Source organism: Siphateles boraxobius, unplaced genomic scaffold (assembly GCF_051911475.1).
Source record: "Siphateles boraxobius isolate OS27281-9 unplaced genomic scaffold, OSU_SipBor_1 339, whole genome shotgun sequence".
Classification (NCBI taxonomy): Eukaryota; Metazoa; Chordata; class Actinopteri; order Cypriniformes; family Leuciscidae; genus Siphateles; species Siphateles boraxobius.
In genome coordinates, this window is record NW_027508963.1 from 72,501 (window position 1) to 87,500 (window position 15,000).

The 15,000-nt window shown below is 39.7% G+C and overlaps 1 protein-coding gene across 4 annotated transcripts in view; it reads right to left on the reverse strand.

Moving 5' to 3' along the window:
• The window catches only part of LOC143701972 (RNA binding protein fox-1 homolog 2-like), a 30,097-nt gene extending 15,290 nt beyond the window's left edge, over positions 1 to 14,807 (reverse strand). For all 4 annotated transcript variants that reach the window (XM_077195637.1, XM_077195635.1, XM_077195636.1 and 1 more), the window contains exons 1-6: positions 14,616 to 14,807; positions 13,730 to 13,882; positions 13,264 to 13,317; positions 12,019 to 12,111; positions 1,525 to 1,612; positions 1,375 to 1,431 (exon numbers count right to left, since the gene is read on the reverse strand). In XM_077195637.1, the coding sequence (XP_077051752.1) occupies positions 1,375 to 1,431; positions 1,525 to 1,612; positions 12,019 to 12,111; positions 13,264 to 13,317; positions 13,730 to 13,882; positions 14,616 to 14,795 (625 nt within the window). In that variant the 5' untranslated portion in view covers positions 14,796 to 14,807. The remainder of the gene's footprint in view (positions 1 to 1,374; positions 1,432 to 1,524; positions 1,613 to 12,018; positions 12,112 to 13,263; positions 13,318 to 13,729; positions 13,883 to 14,615) is intronic.
• Between the last annotated feature and the right edge of the window lie 193 nt (positions 14,808 to 15,000).

The following is a 15,000-nucleotide window of genomic DNA, read 5'->3' on the forward strand; positions in this document are numbered from 1 at the left end:
AAGTATCGCAATGATATCGTATCGTGAGTTCAGTATCGCGATATGTATCGAATCGTGACATGAGGGTATCGTTACACCCCGAATTAAAAAATTCAAACATAGCCTAAAAGTCTTGCCCTTGTGGAAGATAAAATACACTCTTCAGACCTTTTACAACAAGCAGAAAACATGAAGATATCGTGTCCCACATCCCTCTCCAAGCACAGAGCGGCACGACGCGTCTTTGTGTGGAAATATAAAACGAATATTTTTTTAAATATATTTAAGACGAGACACTACAGGTGAATAGAGTAAGATTTTTAACTAGCAGATATCACCATGAAACTTTCCCAGTTGATTACCTCCATTAAGATGTATTACAAGTTTTCTGTAATTTAATGTTTAAATATGCAAATTATCTAATTAAATATGCACTAATTTGCATATACGTATATAAAAAAGAATATCTGAGTATTGGACAAAGCCAGGTTCAAAATTCTTTTTTCATTGTGTTCACATTTTAGATGGGGAAAAAAATACAGAGGGATTTATGGATATCTACTTTTGTTCTCCTGTAAATCAGAATATACTGTCAATACACATAAATTGATTTTCGTCATGTTTTTTGGAATAAAATGTTTTATAAATCAGCCTAGGAATAATACATTTACAAATCCCTCAGTAAATGTCTTCATAATATAACTAGGTACGAGACTGGACAGTTTGGTGTATATAGGTGCTACTGAAGTGGAGATTTCAGACTTGGAGTATTAGAGAACAGTCATTTTGAGAAAACGGGCTTTAAAGATTTATATTGTAAAATGAGATTGCGCATTTAGAGTTAAATCCCCCCTTTTACTTTCACGATTGGTTGCTGATAAAAAAGGAAATTACCATATTAATGGACGATTTAGAAACGGCAACTTCTGATGAATTTAGGCGAAATCTACACACGCAAACAGACAAAATGTAGTAAAATACAATGTCAGACTTTTTTTCACCACAATTCTGAAAGACAAATATCTCAAAATTGACCAGTGAAAAAAAAAACAACGATGTTTTTGCCTGTCGTGTCTCGCCTTAACTTTATTATAGTATTTAAGTTACCGTTATTTTTCTGATATTTATTTCAAACACGCATTCTGTTACAAAATGGATGTTTGAGGCTCGTTTATTATTAAATAACGTTCATGCACATCTATCCTATATACATGCGTTTTTGATTATTGGAATGATTTTGATTATATCTTTGGAGGTTGGTGATAGTACGAGAACACAAGGAGGCAATATTGCATATGGAGAAACGGCTGTAGTCTCGGATCGTTCACCAGCACGGAGAAATGCCACACTTCAACAGGAAAAAAACATCGATTGGTACGGGGCCGAACATCTCACCTGCGTAGAGCTCCGGTCCGTACATCGCGCCCATCATGGGACTCAATTTCCACCCAGCTGAACCCAAACACAGAGAAAAGCCTCCGATTATCTGCCTGGCTTCATTGCTAACAACTGAAGAACTCAAAAACCGTGGTGAGGTGGTTTTACCGTAGGGCAGTGTACTGAGACCTTCTCCGTTAGCATACGGGCTAACTAACTTCTTATTGGTCATCACTCGAGCTGTAGCGTTATTGACCTGTTCGACAGAGACAGAAAGAGAATCTGATCAGAGACTAAGAAGAAAAAGCACTGGTGCATTCAAAACTAGAGCTGTGTTAATCCAAACGTCATTCTGCAAACAGTTAGAGGACTAAATATGTGAAGATCACTGAGAATTACGATATTTACATGTAGTGAATTTCACAGATCACCCAAATCTCAAAATAAAAGACATTCGATAATCAATTCTTTGAACTATATTTACAGCAGAAATTGTGGACTCATTGATATTCCCTTATATTGCTTCATGCATCAAAAAACTCCCACTGATTTTCAAACATTCAACACAAAAACCCAGAAATCAATGCGTAAAAGCAAAATGAAAAACAGGGCATTCCATTGCTAAAATGGAGGAGAGAGATAAATAGAGAGAAACAAAGAGATCACACATGACAAAATCAATACACTGTGCACAGCTCTTAGCAAAATCACATTCAGCCAATTACAGTCCATTAACCAGAAATGAGCATATCAGCCAATCAGCAAGCATCAGATGCAGCCTATGGACCAATCCAAAAACTCTGCAGCTTAATCCCGCCCCCTCGTGAAAACAACACATCATACCGAGAGAGAAGGGGGGATGTTCAGAAACAGAGGGATGCAGGAAAGAAAAGAAAAAAAGAGCCAGTCGACATTCAATGGAACCACAAAAACGGGAGAAGAAAAGAGGGAGACAGACAGAGAGAGAGAACAATCCATCCAATCAGAAACGTCAAACTCAAAAAGCCATCCAGTTTGTCATGAACAAGAACACCAAAGTGCGTCAAATGAAAGGAAGCCTGTGATTGGTTGTTGTCAGACCTTGTGAGGAGTGACGGAGTTTATGGGTGAGAGAGAGAGAGAGAGAGAGAGAGAGAGAGAGAGAGATGCATATGCTACATGTCACAATAAATGAAATCATGAAGACGGAAAACACCGGCAGGCATCAACACGGTTCTTTCACACGCTGAAGACCAATATGCAAACACCGTCACACACACACACACACACACACACACTCACTGTCCATAACCAAAGACCAAAACAAGCTTGAGTCGGCTCATCCTCACATGAATATAAGGGCAGAAATATCGTCTGAGGAACAATTTCGATGTGCGTGTATTTAGGGGCGTTTTTGGCTCATAGGCTGTGCAATAATCAGCAGATATCTGGGCCTGAACTGGAAGCATGATGGAGTGATTCAAACAATCACAAATGAAATGAAAGATGCATGTTAGGGCCGGGCGCTATGACCATAAGAAATGTGTCAATCGGTGGAGATTATACCAAAATAAACCCTGTACGCGAGTGGCCTGATCTCAGGCGGTTTCCCGGATGATCCTTCAGAGATCGGGTTGCACCGCTGTTTGTAAGATCACTTACATTATAATGTTAAGTCCACATTAGAGGATTAGTTACTAGATAGTATAACTCATTCTCTACTGAATTTAGTTGCACTATTAGTGCTTAAGTCAGAGTGTAGCTAAGTCACAAAATATACCATTACCTTCAATGATCCAACAGCAGCCTTCAAATTAATGAGAAGAAAATGTTTGTTTATCCTGAATTATTTTGCCTCACATAACTGGTAAAAATAGGTTTACACAAAAACACAATGCTATTTCATGATTAAGTATTATATTTCAATAACATTCAGCCACTATTTAAAATTAGCGAGGAAAAAATACTGATACAAAAAACTAATGACATCAAATCACAAATCTAAACTCCTTGATTGCTTGCATTGATGCAAAATGTAAACTATATTACCGCTCGGCTCTAATCTGCTAAACGCAACTATAAGGGATGAAGATATTATAGAGATTATGAACATTAACATGGTGTTTTCTGAGAAGCTGCTTTGAAATGATATGCATTGTGAAAAGCGTTGCAGCACTGCGAACCGTTTTATTCCAGCCATTACTCCTGGTCAGAGGCGTGCAGAAATACTACGTTTATACGTTTAAATTAATACCGTGTTCAGACTACACAATATTTTTGTCTGTTACGATAATCACCGTGTCAAATTATGCGATTTCGAATCCTTGTCATGTCGCGGACAAGAAATGTGTCAGACTACACTTTGCTTCCCGACCAATCAATCATCGCTAGCCGTTTTAAACGATGTGCGATGGAAACTAGCGTCCGACTTCATTAGAGTGTGAACAAAAATGGTTGTACTAGCCTAATGCTAATTCAAGTACTCACCGCCTCCGCTATTGCTCGCCAGTGTTTATCCCACCGACGTCCATCGCATAATTCCACCTAGAAGCACAGATACCACCGGCTCTTTCGTTTCGGCATGTCTGAGAGCTGTGTACCGAACAGCTTCTGTGCTCCTATTGGTCAACGTCACCCATGTGCTGGAACCCGTCGTGGAAGACCGAAAAAAAGTTAAACAGGCTAGTCTTTCTGTTGTGATGTCGCACACTGCATTGCAGACGCGGCGTTGGCTGTCGTACACTATGACACACTATACCAGATGAAAATCAATTATTGCATGACGATGCTAGAGGTTTTGTATGTAGTCTACGATAATATCCTAACTGCCGTTTTAACGATGTGCAATACGACATTATTCAGACATTATACACCTAGAAAGCGCACACATTCACTGTATGATTTAGTCTATTAAAATACATTTATAATGTCCTTAAAACTCAAGATATGGGGACAAAAATTCTTCCCACTGCTTTGCGTCTCTGAGCAACACACAGATGGGTTTCATTACTGAATGAATCAGCTTTTTGAATGAATCGGTTCAATGAGTGATTCAATGACTCACTCAATTAAATACTTCGTTCCTGAATGAATCATCCGTTCGAATGCATCGGCTCAATTAATGATTCAATGACTCATTAACTGTGACTTGCTGCTACCCACAGTTTTAATTTCAAATTTAAAGTATCTTTTCAAATCAAATATCAATATTCAACGTTTGAATGTTTAAAACATCAAAACATTATGTGTTTGTAACTGTGTAAAATGCATCTAAATGCCACTTCAGATACAGCTTCTGTTTCCTCTGGATTGCAAAGATTAATTTTGTTGATACGGATTTCATATGATTGGTAAAACCTCTATTGTGTTTTATTATTCTAATTGAATTTGATGCAAAGCAATAACTTGACACAAAAGATGATGCATACATCAGGCATGTGATTGGCTAAGGACAAAAAAGCCTAACCCTTCCATAGTTTATTTTTCCCTATGGAAGTCAATGGGGACCAGAAACCCACATTCTTCAAAATATCTACTTTTGTGTTCAGCACAAGAAATAAATACATACAGGTTTGGAACAACATTACAGTGAATAAATAATGACATAATTTTTATTTTTGGGTGAACTATCCCTTTAAGGACAAGCGGCTGCATGTTTACTATTAGGGCTACTGTCTCTTTAAGACCTGTACGCGACGCGTCTAATATACACGCATTTGACAAGCAGATTTCTCTCAATTTTCTCGGTTTGCTTTCAGTTTAGACATATCCAGCTTTCTTTATGTAAACCTTGTGTGTATTTGAGAGTATTAGCAAAATCAGACTCAAAAAATGACTTAGTCCAGTAACCCGGCGCTGTAGACAGGCTTTTAGTGCGTGTGCGCGTCGGGTGTTCGCGCTCAGTAAAGCGCATGTGAGAACAGCGCATCAGCAGTGAATGACGTGTTTAACCGGCAAGGCTTTAAAGCACATGCAAATAATGAACTTTTGTGAACTCACTGAACTGATGTGTCCCGTTCCTCTGCGTTAATATTTGATGTGAGTATTTGTCGCGTTGTACACTAATGCTGTTGTGACGGAGGCGCCAGAACGGCAACTGATAGAATGCACGATATTCATATTTCTACAAAAGCAGTCAGCAGCTTGCTTGGAGCAAGGATCATAGCGCAAATTTGAACTATATCGATATATCGCCCATCCCTACTGGTGGCCTAACGGCGATGTTCTTGTCAACTGACAACGATAGCACTGTAGCGCGAGAGCGACTGAGGTACGAAAGTGAGCAGGTGAACAAGCCGAACGCAAATACGTCCTTGTTGATACTTGGAAAGGAAAGAAAAAATCTGTACGCACGCTAGCCTGTTATGTCCTCATATCCTCTCCTTTTCACTCCGGCAGCTCTTGACAGATCTGCATGATTAACGTAGGTCACATTTTCAGGTCGGAAAATTCCGAAAAATCACATTACTGATACATTTAATTTGGTTAGAAAAAACATGGCTTTATTAAGGTAAAAGTTAAAGTCCCCCTGTGGTGAAAATCCAGCTTTTAATGTTTATATGTCTATGTGGTGTTTTTAATATGTTTTAAGACAAAGCATGTGTAAATTCATAAGTCGACAGCATTGCTGAGTATTTTCTCCTTAAAACTGCAGTGAACCAAAGACAGTCTCAAAAACACGCTTTGAAATCGCTGGTGTTTCTGACGTCACAAACTACCTCGTAACCAATCAGATCAACGTGTGATCGTCAACGAGTGGATCTCTGAGTGAGTGAGTGAGTGGAGGCGGGGCTCATTTGCATATTCATAGAACCGCACATCCTAAATGAGGCAAGAGTGTCGAGTTACATTTAAGATATTTTAAGCCATGACGATTTGTTTCACGGAAATTTTGGTGATCAAAGAGGAGCTTTAAGGAATAAAATTAATGACTACAGAGGGACTTTAAAAATCTATTTAAACTTATTGGAAAATATAATTTCTGTCACTGCTGCACCACACAGAACATGAAGAATTTCAAAAACTTTTTGTCTTTGTCCACGGCAGTCCCAAACCTGCAAAGGTACCAACACAAACACACTCAGCAAAATAGTCTAATTAGCTTTATAATTTGTCAATATCACACTAGGGCTTTGACTCCCAACTTAGTTATTCGAATAGAATTCGAATATTTAAAAAAATAATGATATTCGAACGAATATTAGGCAGCCTTTAATATTCGAACCTGTTATGGGCATTATTTTGTGTAAATGTGTTTGCTTGTAAACGTTGTTTTCGATTCAGATTCCGAGGCTTTTTCACGCCTGGTGAAGTTGTGAATCACAAGCTCATTAGCAAGGCAATTATTGGTCATGTGGGCTCCTGTAGGTGACGTTAGTGTCCTGGTTAGCGCAGCGCATATTTTGTATATCAAAACAATGGCCGCGCCAACGCCTACAACAACAGCTCCTGACGAGGAGTTCGAAATCTACACTCCTGACAATTTGAAAAGCAGCGTGTGGCGCTACTTACATTTTACCACGTATTCGTTCACTGTTAACATCCTTCTGTGAACGGTAAGCCCCGGCTTCTTTAATCATTTTGACATCGATGAGCTAGACCGCTGAACTTTTAGTCATCATGAAAACAAACACAGCGGTGCGTAATGGAGTGCATCAGAGCAGCATCAAGAACATCAAATACATTGCTGAGAATCTCTTATTTGCATCTTAAGTTTATTACCAATAATAATGATAGGTTTGAGAAAAGTGTAGAACTCGGTGACGGTGAGCTCGCGCGAAACGCATCTTCAGCACAGGAACTCATTTAAACGCATCTGATTGGCCGATGCGTTCAACAGACATGTCTGTGATTGGCTACAATGCTCAACGCTGCAAAAGCACTTTGCAAGTACCTTTAATGCAGTGGTAAAAATATAAATAAAACTAATAACCTATGCACTTTTCATGATTAGGTTAGTTAATCGCGGCAGCTGTAATCTTATTCACATTTGTTTTTCTGTTTAATTGTTTTGCTCTATGAGAAAGACAAGGTAGCAAAATATTTGGGGCTTTACTTAAAACATTTGGGGCTTAAGCCCCCTTAGCCCTATATTCGAATATTAATATTAATAAACAAACGAACTTCGAATATGATTTTTTGGCAAAAATCAAAGCCCTATATCACACACGCCTACCCAACGGCCATTGTCGTTTATGAAATCACGACACCCTACGAGGACAGTGGCAAAATCAGGCTGATATAGTGTAGTCTGAACACGGACTAAGTTTAATAGTGCATCTAAAAAAATATTAAGCATTGCGCAAGTTATAACTCAGTGCTTAAACACGGCTGGTGCAACCGGCCTCAGGTCTGGTTATAGTCAAGTGACGCAGATTCTACATCATTCGTCTGTTAAATGACCTGATATGTTGGTTTGGACCCATTAAGTTCCCAACTAAAATTTGTGACCCATATTATAAATGTATACGGTTGGTCATAACGCCCGCCCCCTAACGAGAGCTCATTAGAACCACAGGATAGATGGATGGATGGATGATGTGGAGGAGAGAAATGGAGGGGTTTAGTATGACAGTCTCATATCAGCCATGTCAGTGCGTGGGAAAAGTGCTAATGATCATGAGAGCGATGGAGAAAAGAGGAGCAATGGCGAGCACTGGGGAGGGAAATCATTTCTGTCAGTACTCTGTGGTCCTTAGCGACTATAATAGACATGATTTCATAAAGCTCTTTTCCCCCATGCCTCTGATGAACAGAATATCAGGACAGACCTCAGGGAGCAGATGCGATTGCGCTAGCCGCGAACAGACGCCACTAGCTGGATGCGCTCGGCCAAACTTCGTAACGAGGACGAGGGCTGCCGTCGTCTCCGCAAGGGCTTTAATGCATCTCTGATCCCTCAACAAGCTAATCAGTGCAAAAGAGCGAAAGACCACAGTTTGTAAAGCTGGGGAGGGCTGGAGTTTAGATCTCAGGGGGTTTGAGTTGGTGGGATTGATCAGGGATGAAGCCGTACATACACAAACTTACCATGAGCCAGGAAACGGCGTGACGACACGCGAGCAGTTACCGTGGAGACTGACAACAATAACAACAACACAGAAATCGTCAAGGGAACAGAAAGGAAAAAGGAGAAAAATGAACCAAAAAAAAAAAAAAAAAAGAGAAGAGCAAACCAAAGAGAAACAAACCAAATGCAAAGAATGAGTGAACAACTAGAAAAGAGGAGAGGAAAACAAAACAGCAAAGTCCAGTGAAGACTCAAAACTCTTCACTGGACGTGGGGAAATTCTGAGCAGACATTCACACGGACTTAAAAACAACAACAAGACAAATCTTCAGGTGATCAAATCTGTTGCTTTAGGAGTGCTAAAGAGCCTGCAGCCGCATTCGTCTGTGTCATAGAGGAGGAGGAGAAAGGGACGAATGATTAGAGGAACTCAACAAGCACACACACACACACACACACGTAGTGAAATGCAGCACAGAGCGAATCTGCGACTGAGTCAAAAAAGCTGGAGCTTTACGGGCCAAAATAGAAGCAAGTTGACATGGACGTACGTCTAAGAGAGCAGTTTGTGAGTCTAACATGCCGGACTAATGACATCACCCAAGGGAGGGGCCTATACAGTGACATCAGAGGGTTTTAAATAGACACAGGGACAGGAAGTGATGCAACGGACAGGAAACACAGTGAGAGTGCAGACTGGCCAGAGAGAGAGAGAGAGAGAGAGAGAGAGAGAGATGAGTGAAGAGGTTGATGATTGTGCATCGCTCTCTCCACAGATCTGCTCTCCAGAAAACACAAACAAACATTAGGGTGTCATTACATACAGCAAAATATCATGATGAATATATTTCAATGGCATTCAAAAAAAGCAAATCCAAATGAAACTGATTCCATTATATGTAGTAATGCTTCCTATGGAACCCGTGTCCCGCTTTCCAATGAATCTGATGGTCTGAAACTAATCAGACTCATGCAAACCCAAATGAAGCCGTCGCCGCTGCGCTCCCATGCAAACAGCCACGACACCAGGGGGCGCTAGAGCAACAGGCATCATGCATCTACACCAGGGGTGCCAAACACAACCAATGCTACGCTTGAAAACACAGCTTTGGTTATATGGGTAGAATATTCCTTTTCTTGCTAATTAAGCAGAACATGTGAGCGCTTACGTGTAGAACCTTTTTATTTGCATGCAGCTTTTGGTTCATGTGCACATTTGAAATCGAATCTGTGGACGACAAATGAAAAATGTTACGAGCAGAGAATCTCACAAAATCCTCTGCTGAATGATTCTTGCATGCAGTACATGGATATGATTTCTCATGTTTAAGCTGACTTGTCACTTTTGTTGTTCGGTTTATATTTCCTAATTACTGATTTCACATGTGAGGCCTCTAGGGAGTGAAGTTAGTATTTATGCATTTTATTATTTTTGAATGCAGGGTTATCGAACAAATAACAAGAAAACTAAACAGAAATTATAAAAACACATTCAGATACTTCAACTAAACATCTCAAGAGTACAAATGTCTGTTTACATTAAAAAGGGATTTGAAATGGGATTAATAACTCGTTTCATCACAGTACTGGTTATTAAGTAAGTGATAATGTACACTACCAGTCAAACGTTTTTTTATCAGTAAGATTTTTAATGTTTTTATTAGAAGTCTCTTCTGCTCATCAAGACTGCATTTATTTAATTAAAAATACAAAAAAAACAGTAATATTGTGAAATATTATTACAATTTAAAACAGCTGTTTTCTATGTGAATATATAGTAAAGTGTAATTTATTCCTGTGATCAAAGCTGAATTTTCAGCATCATTACTCCAGTCTTCAGTCTCACATGATCCTTCAGAAATCACTATAATATGATGATTTGATGCTCAAGAAACATTTATGATTATTATCAGTGTTGGAAAAAGTTCATATTTTTGTACAAACCGTGATTCATTTTTTTTCAGGATGTTGAAAACGTTTTTTATTTCAGGATTCTTTGAAGAAATCAATCTTTTGTAACATTATAAATGTCTTTACTGTCACTTTTGATCAATTTAATTCATCCTTGATGAATAAATGTATTGATATTTCTTCTATTTCTTTCCCCCAAAAAATAAAATAAAATTTAGTACTGACCCCAAACTGTTGAACGGCAGTGTTTAATGTTAAAAAGCTTTCTATTTCAGATAAATGCTGTTCTTTTGAACTTTCTATTCATCAAAGAATCCTGAAATAAAAAACGTTTTTAACATTGATAATAATCATATATGTTTCTTGAGCATCAAATCATCGTATTATACTGATTTCTGTATGATCATGTGACACTGAAGACTGGAGTAATGAAAAGCTTTTATCACAGGAATAAATTACATTTGACTATGTATCCACATAGAAAACAGATGTTTTACATTGGAATAATATTTCACAATATTACTGTTTTTTTGGTAATTTTAATCAAATAAATGAAGTCTTGATGAGCAGAAGAGACTTCTTTTATAAACATTACCGATCCCGAACTTCTGACTGGTAGTGTCAGCCACATAATAAACCCTGAAGTAGCTGACTGTACATTAGCCCCTTAATAAACAGATACTTACCATGTAAAAATAAGATAAATGTGCAATATTGTATTATTTTATGATCATACTTGTAGAGACGGCAGAGAGACAGAACGAGCGCAGCTTTACTAACGGGTTTCCCAGATGAGCGGTCAGTTATACAGCACTGGACGACGGTCACTGAAACAAAGAAAACATTCGACCCACATGACCCAACATTTCCGGCACATCGGAGTTTGACACCCCTGATCTACACACTAACATTACCATTAGTCCTAATTAAAACACACTCCCCAATTGATTTAGAAATAAAAATGACTCAGCCTGAGGTGACAAAAAAGAAAGGATAAAAACAAACCGAATGATTTCCCGGCCTATGAGAGACAAACACAGGCAGCGTCTCAGAGGTCATGCATGTGGAAACCCCTGGAGGAGTTCAAGAACTATTAAAACACCCAGAAAAACCAGCACTGCTACACGCTGGGCCTCACGAGGGAAACACACGCGGCTCCATGCAGCACTCGACCGCTCACACACACACACACACACACACACACACAGCAAGCAACAAGCTTCTTCTCATCTCCCAGATTCATAGAACAATCTACAAATGCACTAAAAAACAAGTACACAAGCATCTGAAAAGTGAGCCGTTTTCTCACAGTATGCACACGAATGCCATATAAAAGGGTACAACACCAAATTTGTGAAGAGCATTCAGAATCATCGGACAGTCCTCAAGTGTCGTAAGAATCCAAGCAAATGTTTTATGAACAAAAAAGCCATTCAAACCAGGAGAAACAGAGACAGCATCAAACGCACGCATGTGATTGGCTAACTGTGAGCATGCTCAGTACAAAACATCAACTCAAAACAAACAAATAATCACATGCTGTTAATAACCAACACTCAGCCAGACAACAACCAATCCAAAAACAGCCGAGAAACTCAGGATCTATAGTGGACTGCAGTAGAGATGCAACCATGCATTGCTAAGCTCACACACACACATTTCCCACAATGCCACACACACAGCTGAGCATCTTGAGCAGTTCCAGGACACATTAGGTCAGTTAAGGTGTGAGATGGGAACATCAGAAGGACAGAGACACTCACCTCGATCTTGCGTCCCTCCACGATGGTCCCGTGGAGACGCTCGCGCGCCTTCTCTGCATCCGCACTCGTCTCGAACGTCACAAAACCAAAGCCCTGGAGCCAGACGGAGAGGAACACACACACACACACACACACACACACATACACATGAAGCGTATGACCTCTGAAACACTCAGCTTAAAGGAACAATTCATTAAAAACATTAAAATGGACTGGTATGGGTTATTATTGTTCTTGGAACATTTTTATGCAAATTTTGGGATAAAAAATGGAAACGCAAAAACTCTAAAAATGCGCTTAGCTGAAACAAATATTTTTTTTGTCCTATAAGACCGCATGCGCATAAACTACGATTGAAACACATTTACTGAATGAATCCCTCGATGTTCAAGATAAACTCGTGTGACTTTGGCTCAGCGTCAGCTGTGATTGGATAACTGGAGTAAGCAGTGGACCAATGGCATCGCAGCGTCTCTAATGTTGGTTTGGTGTTTCTGAAAGTGTGTGATCAGAATGATTGTGTTTAATTCCCTCCAGAAGCGTCTCACACACACACACACACACACACACACACACACACACACACACACACACACACACACACACGAGTGTGTTCCCGAACACCAGCATCCGAACGCTAGAGAACATGACAGCGTTTATTGTGTTTCGTCTGACGCTCGACACACACTCGTTTATGATGGAGGAAAAAGAGAAAGATTGCAGAAACTTACAGTTTATTACTGACTACTTGCACCAACTACCCAGGAATTGATGATTTTGTTCTCAAACACTTGAGATGGAAACGCGGCTTTATTTGCAAAATCTTTGTGCAACATTGAAATTTTGTTCTTAAGTTAAATTCACAACATTGGAAACGGCTACAAGTGCCGTATCACCGTCAACGTTTTTAATCATTTTTGGAGGTTGGAGCTATAAGTCACCATCTGAGGTAATTGTATTGTTAACTGAGTTTATTGCTATATCAGCATCATCAGTTATTACATAGCAGATACATATAATATTATGTTGTTAAATGTTTAATAAATACAACGATGAAAACAAACTTACACCAAAAAAAAATAAAAGTACATGTACAAAATGAGAGCATTCTTCTAAACATCATCCAGAATCACGACGAGCAAATGATGATTTTATTTCATTTGGGTGAACTGTACCTTTAAGTGTAACAACATCTAACTATATTCTACATCATATTTAAATGCATTCGATTAAAAAAAATCTTACCTTCGAGCCTCTCTCATTGAAAATGATCTCCACATCCAGAATCTTTCCAAATTGCTAAAAAACCAAACACACACACACACACACACACACACACACACACACACACACACACACACACACACACACACACACACACACACACACACACACACACACAGAGAGAGAGAGAGAGAATGCTCAACATAAACACACAGCTGTTTGAGTCATGCCATTATAAAAGAAGAGCTGCATTTACAACAGAAATGACCGTAACTCACTTAAGCTGGACTGCGACGCTATTTTCTTCTAAAAACAAACTGTTGCATTATTTTATCTCTGTAAAGCTGCTTTGAAACACCTGGTGTTGTAAAAAGCGCTGTATAAATAAATAAAGGTGACTTGACTAACAATGTCGTCACCAGGGGGCAGAATTGTCCCTTTTACACGTCACAGTTTGTTGTTTGTAAAGGCCTGAAGCGTGCCGTACCCCGAACATCTGCCGCAGGTCCGGGTCTCTGAAGCGGAAGGGGATGTTGGAGACGTGGAGGCGTTTCGGGGTCCCTTTGGCCTCGGAGTCGTCACTGCCCGAACCACCGGCGGACACACACTGCCCGTCCGCCTGAGGAGAGCCGTCTGACAGCTGACACACACACACATCATCATCATTAACACACACACACAACATCATTATATCAAACACACGAATATTATATTATAGAATCGGATACTTCTTATAAAATTTTAATTTTGAGGTTCCTTTGTGAGCATTTCAATATGTGACTTTAAGCAATTCAATTCGAGACGACTGACGAATAACACTAATCCAACAACAAAAGACAGACTCGTTTTTGACTGAAGAATTTTAGTAATGTATGATTTCTTTATAAACTGCGGTGTTATTTTACATGTGATTTCAGTTTCTGTATCTGAATACCTGATAATATTAAAACACTGTTTATTTCAATCGTATCTTTGTTGAGTTGTAACTTTTTTTTTTGCGATTGCTAATTGTTTGCTTGTTATTTTTTAATGACTGAGTGTTTAATAATGCTTGAGATTTATATTAGTTGGGCTTGTTGTTTTTCTATGGTGTTTTTAAACCACATCAAACGCTCCTCGTTGTAAGTGTTCTTCAGTCTGCTGATTTGTGTTCATGATATCCAAGTTTTTACCTTATTGGAATCAGAATAACGAATCAAAAAGAATCGATATCATTACAATTCAAACGACACCCAACCCGAATGAACACACAAATGGCACTGGTTTGCGACAGTTCTACAGGAAGTGGCTCGACACGTTTGTGTGTTTCCAGCTGGCCGGATGGTGCGAGTGATCAGATGTCAGCGTTTGCTCAGAAGAGCTTTAGCACTTACTTGAGTGCTTGGGTTAGAGATGGGGGTGTTGCTGATAACTCCTGCCGGGGCCTCGCTCGGACCCCCTGCGGGGTAAATTGAGCCGCCCCCGAACTCCAGCGCCAGACCGTTCTGAGGGGGGGGAGGTGGAGGGGGGGGGAACGAGGAGAACGGGGCGACGACACCCTCCTGAGCTCCCATCGAGTCCTGTGAACCCTGAGGACAAAACACACACACACACACAGCGTTAAACACCGAGATCCACCGACTCGGACTGAAAAACAGCTCGATTAATACAGGAAGAGTGAAATCAACTGGAACGGAGAGAGAGAGAAAGAATTCCTCCTCTCACGGATGAGATGATGCCACTGAAAGCCGGAGAGATTACGTTTCTCTCTTCTTCTGG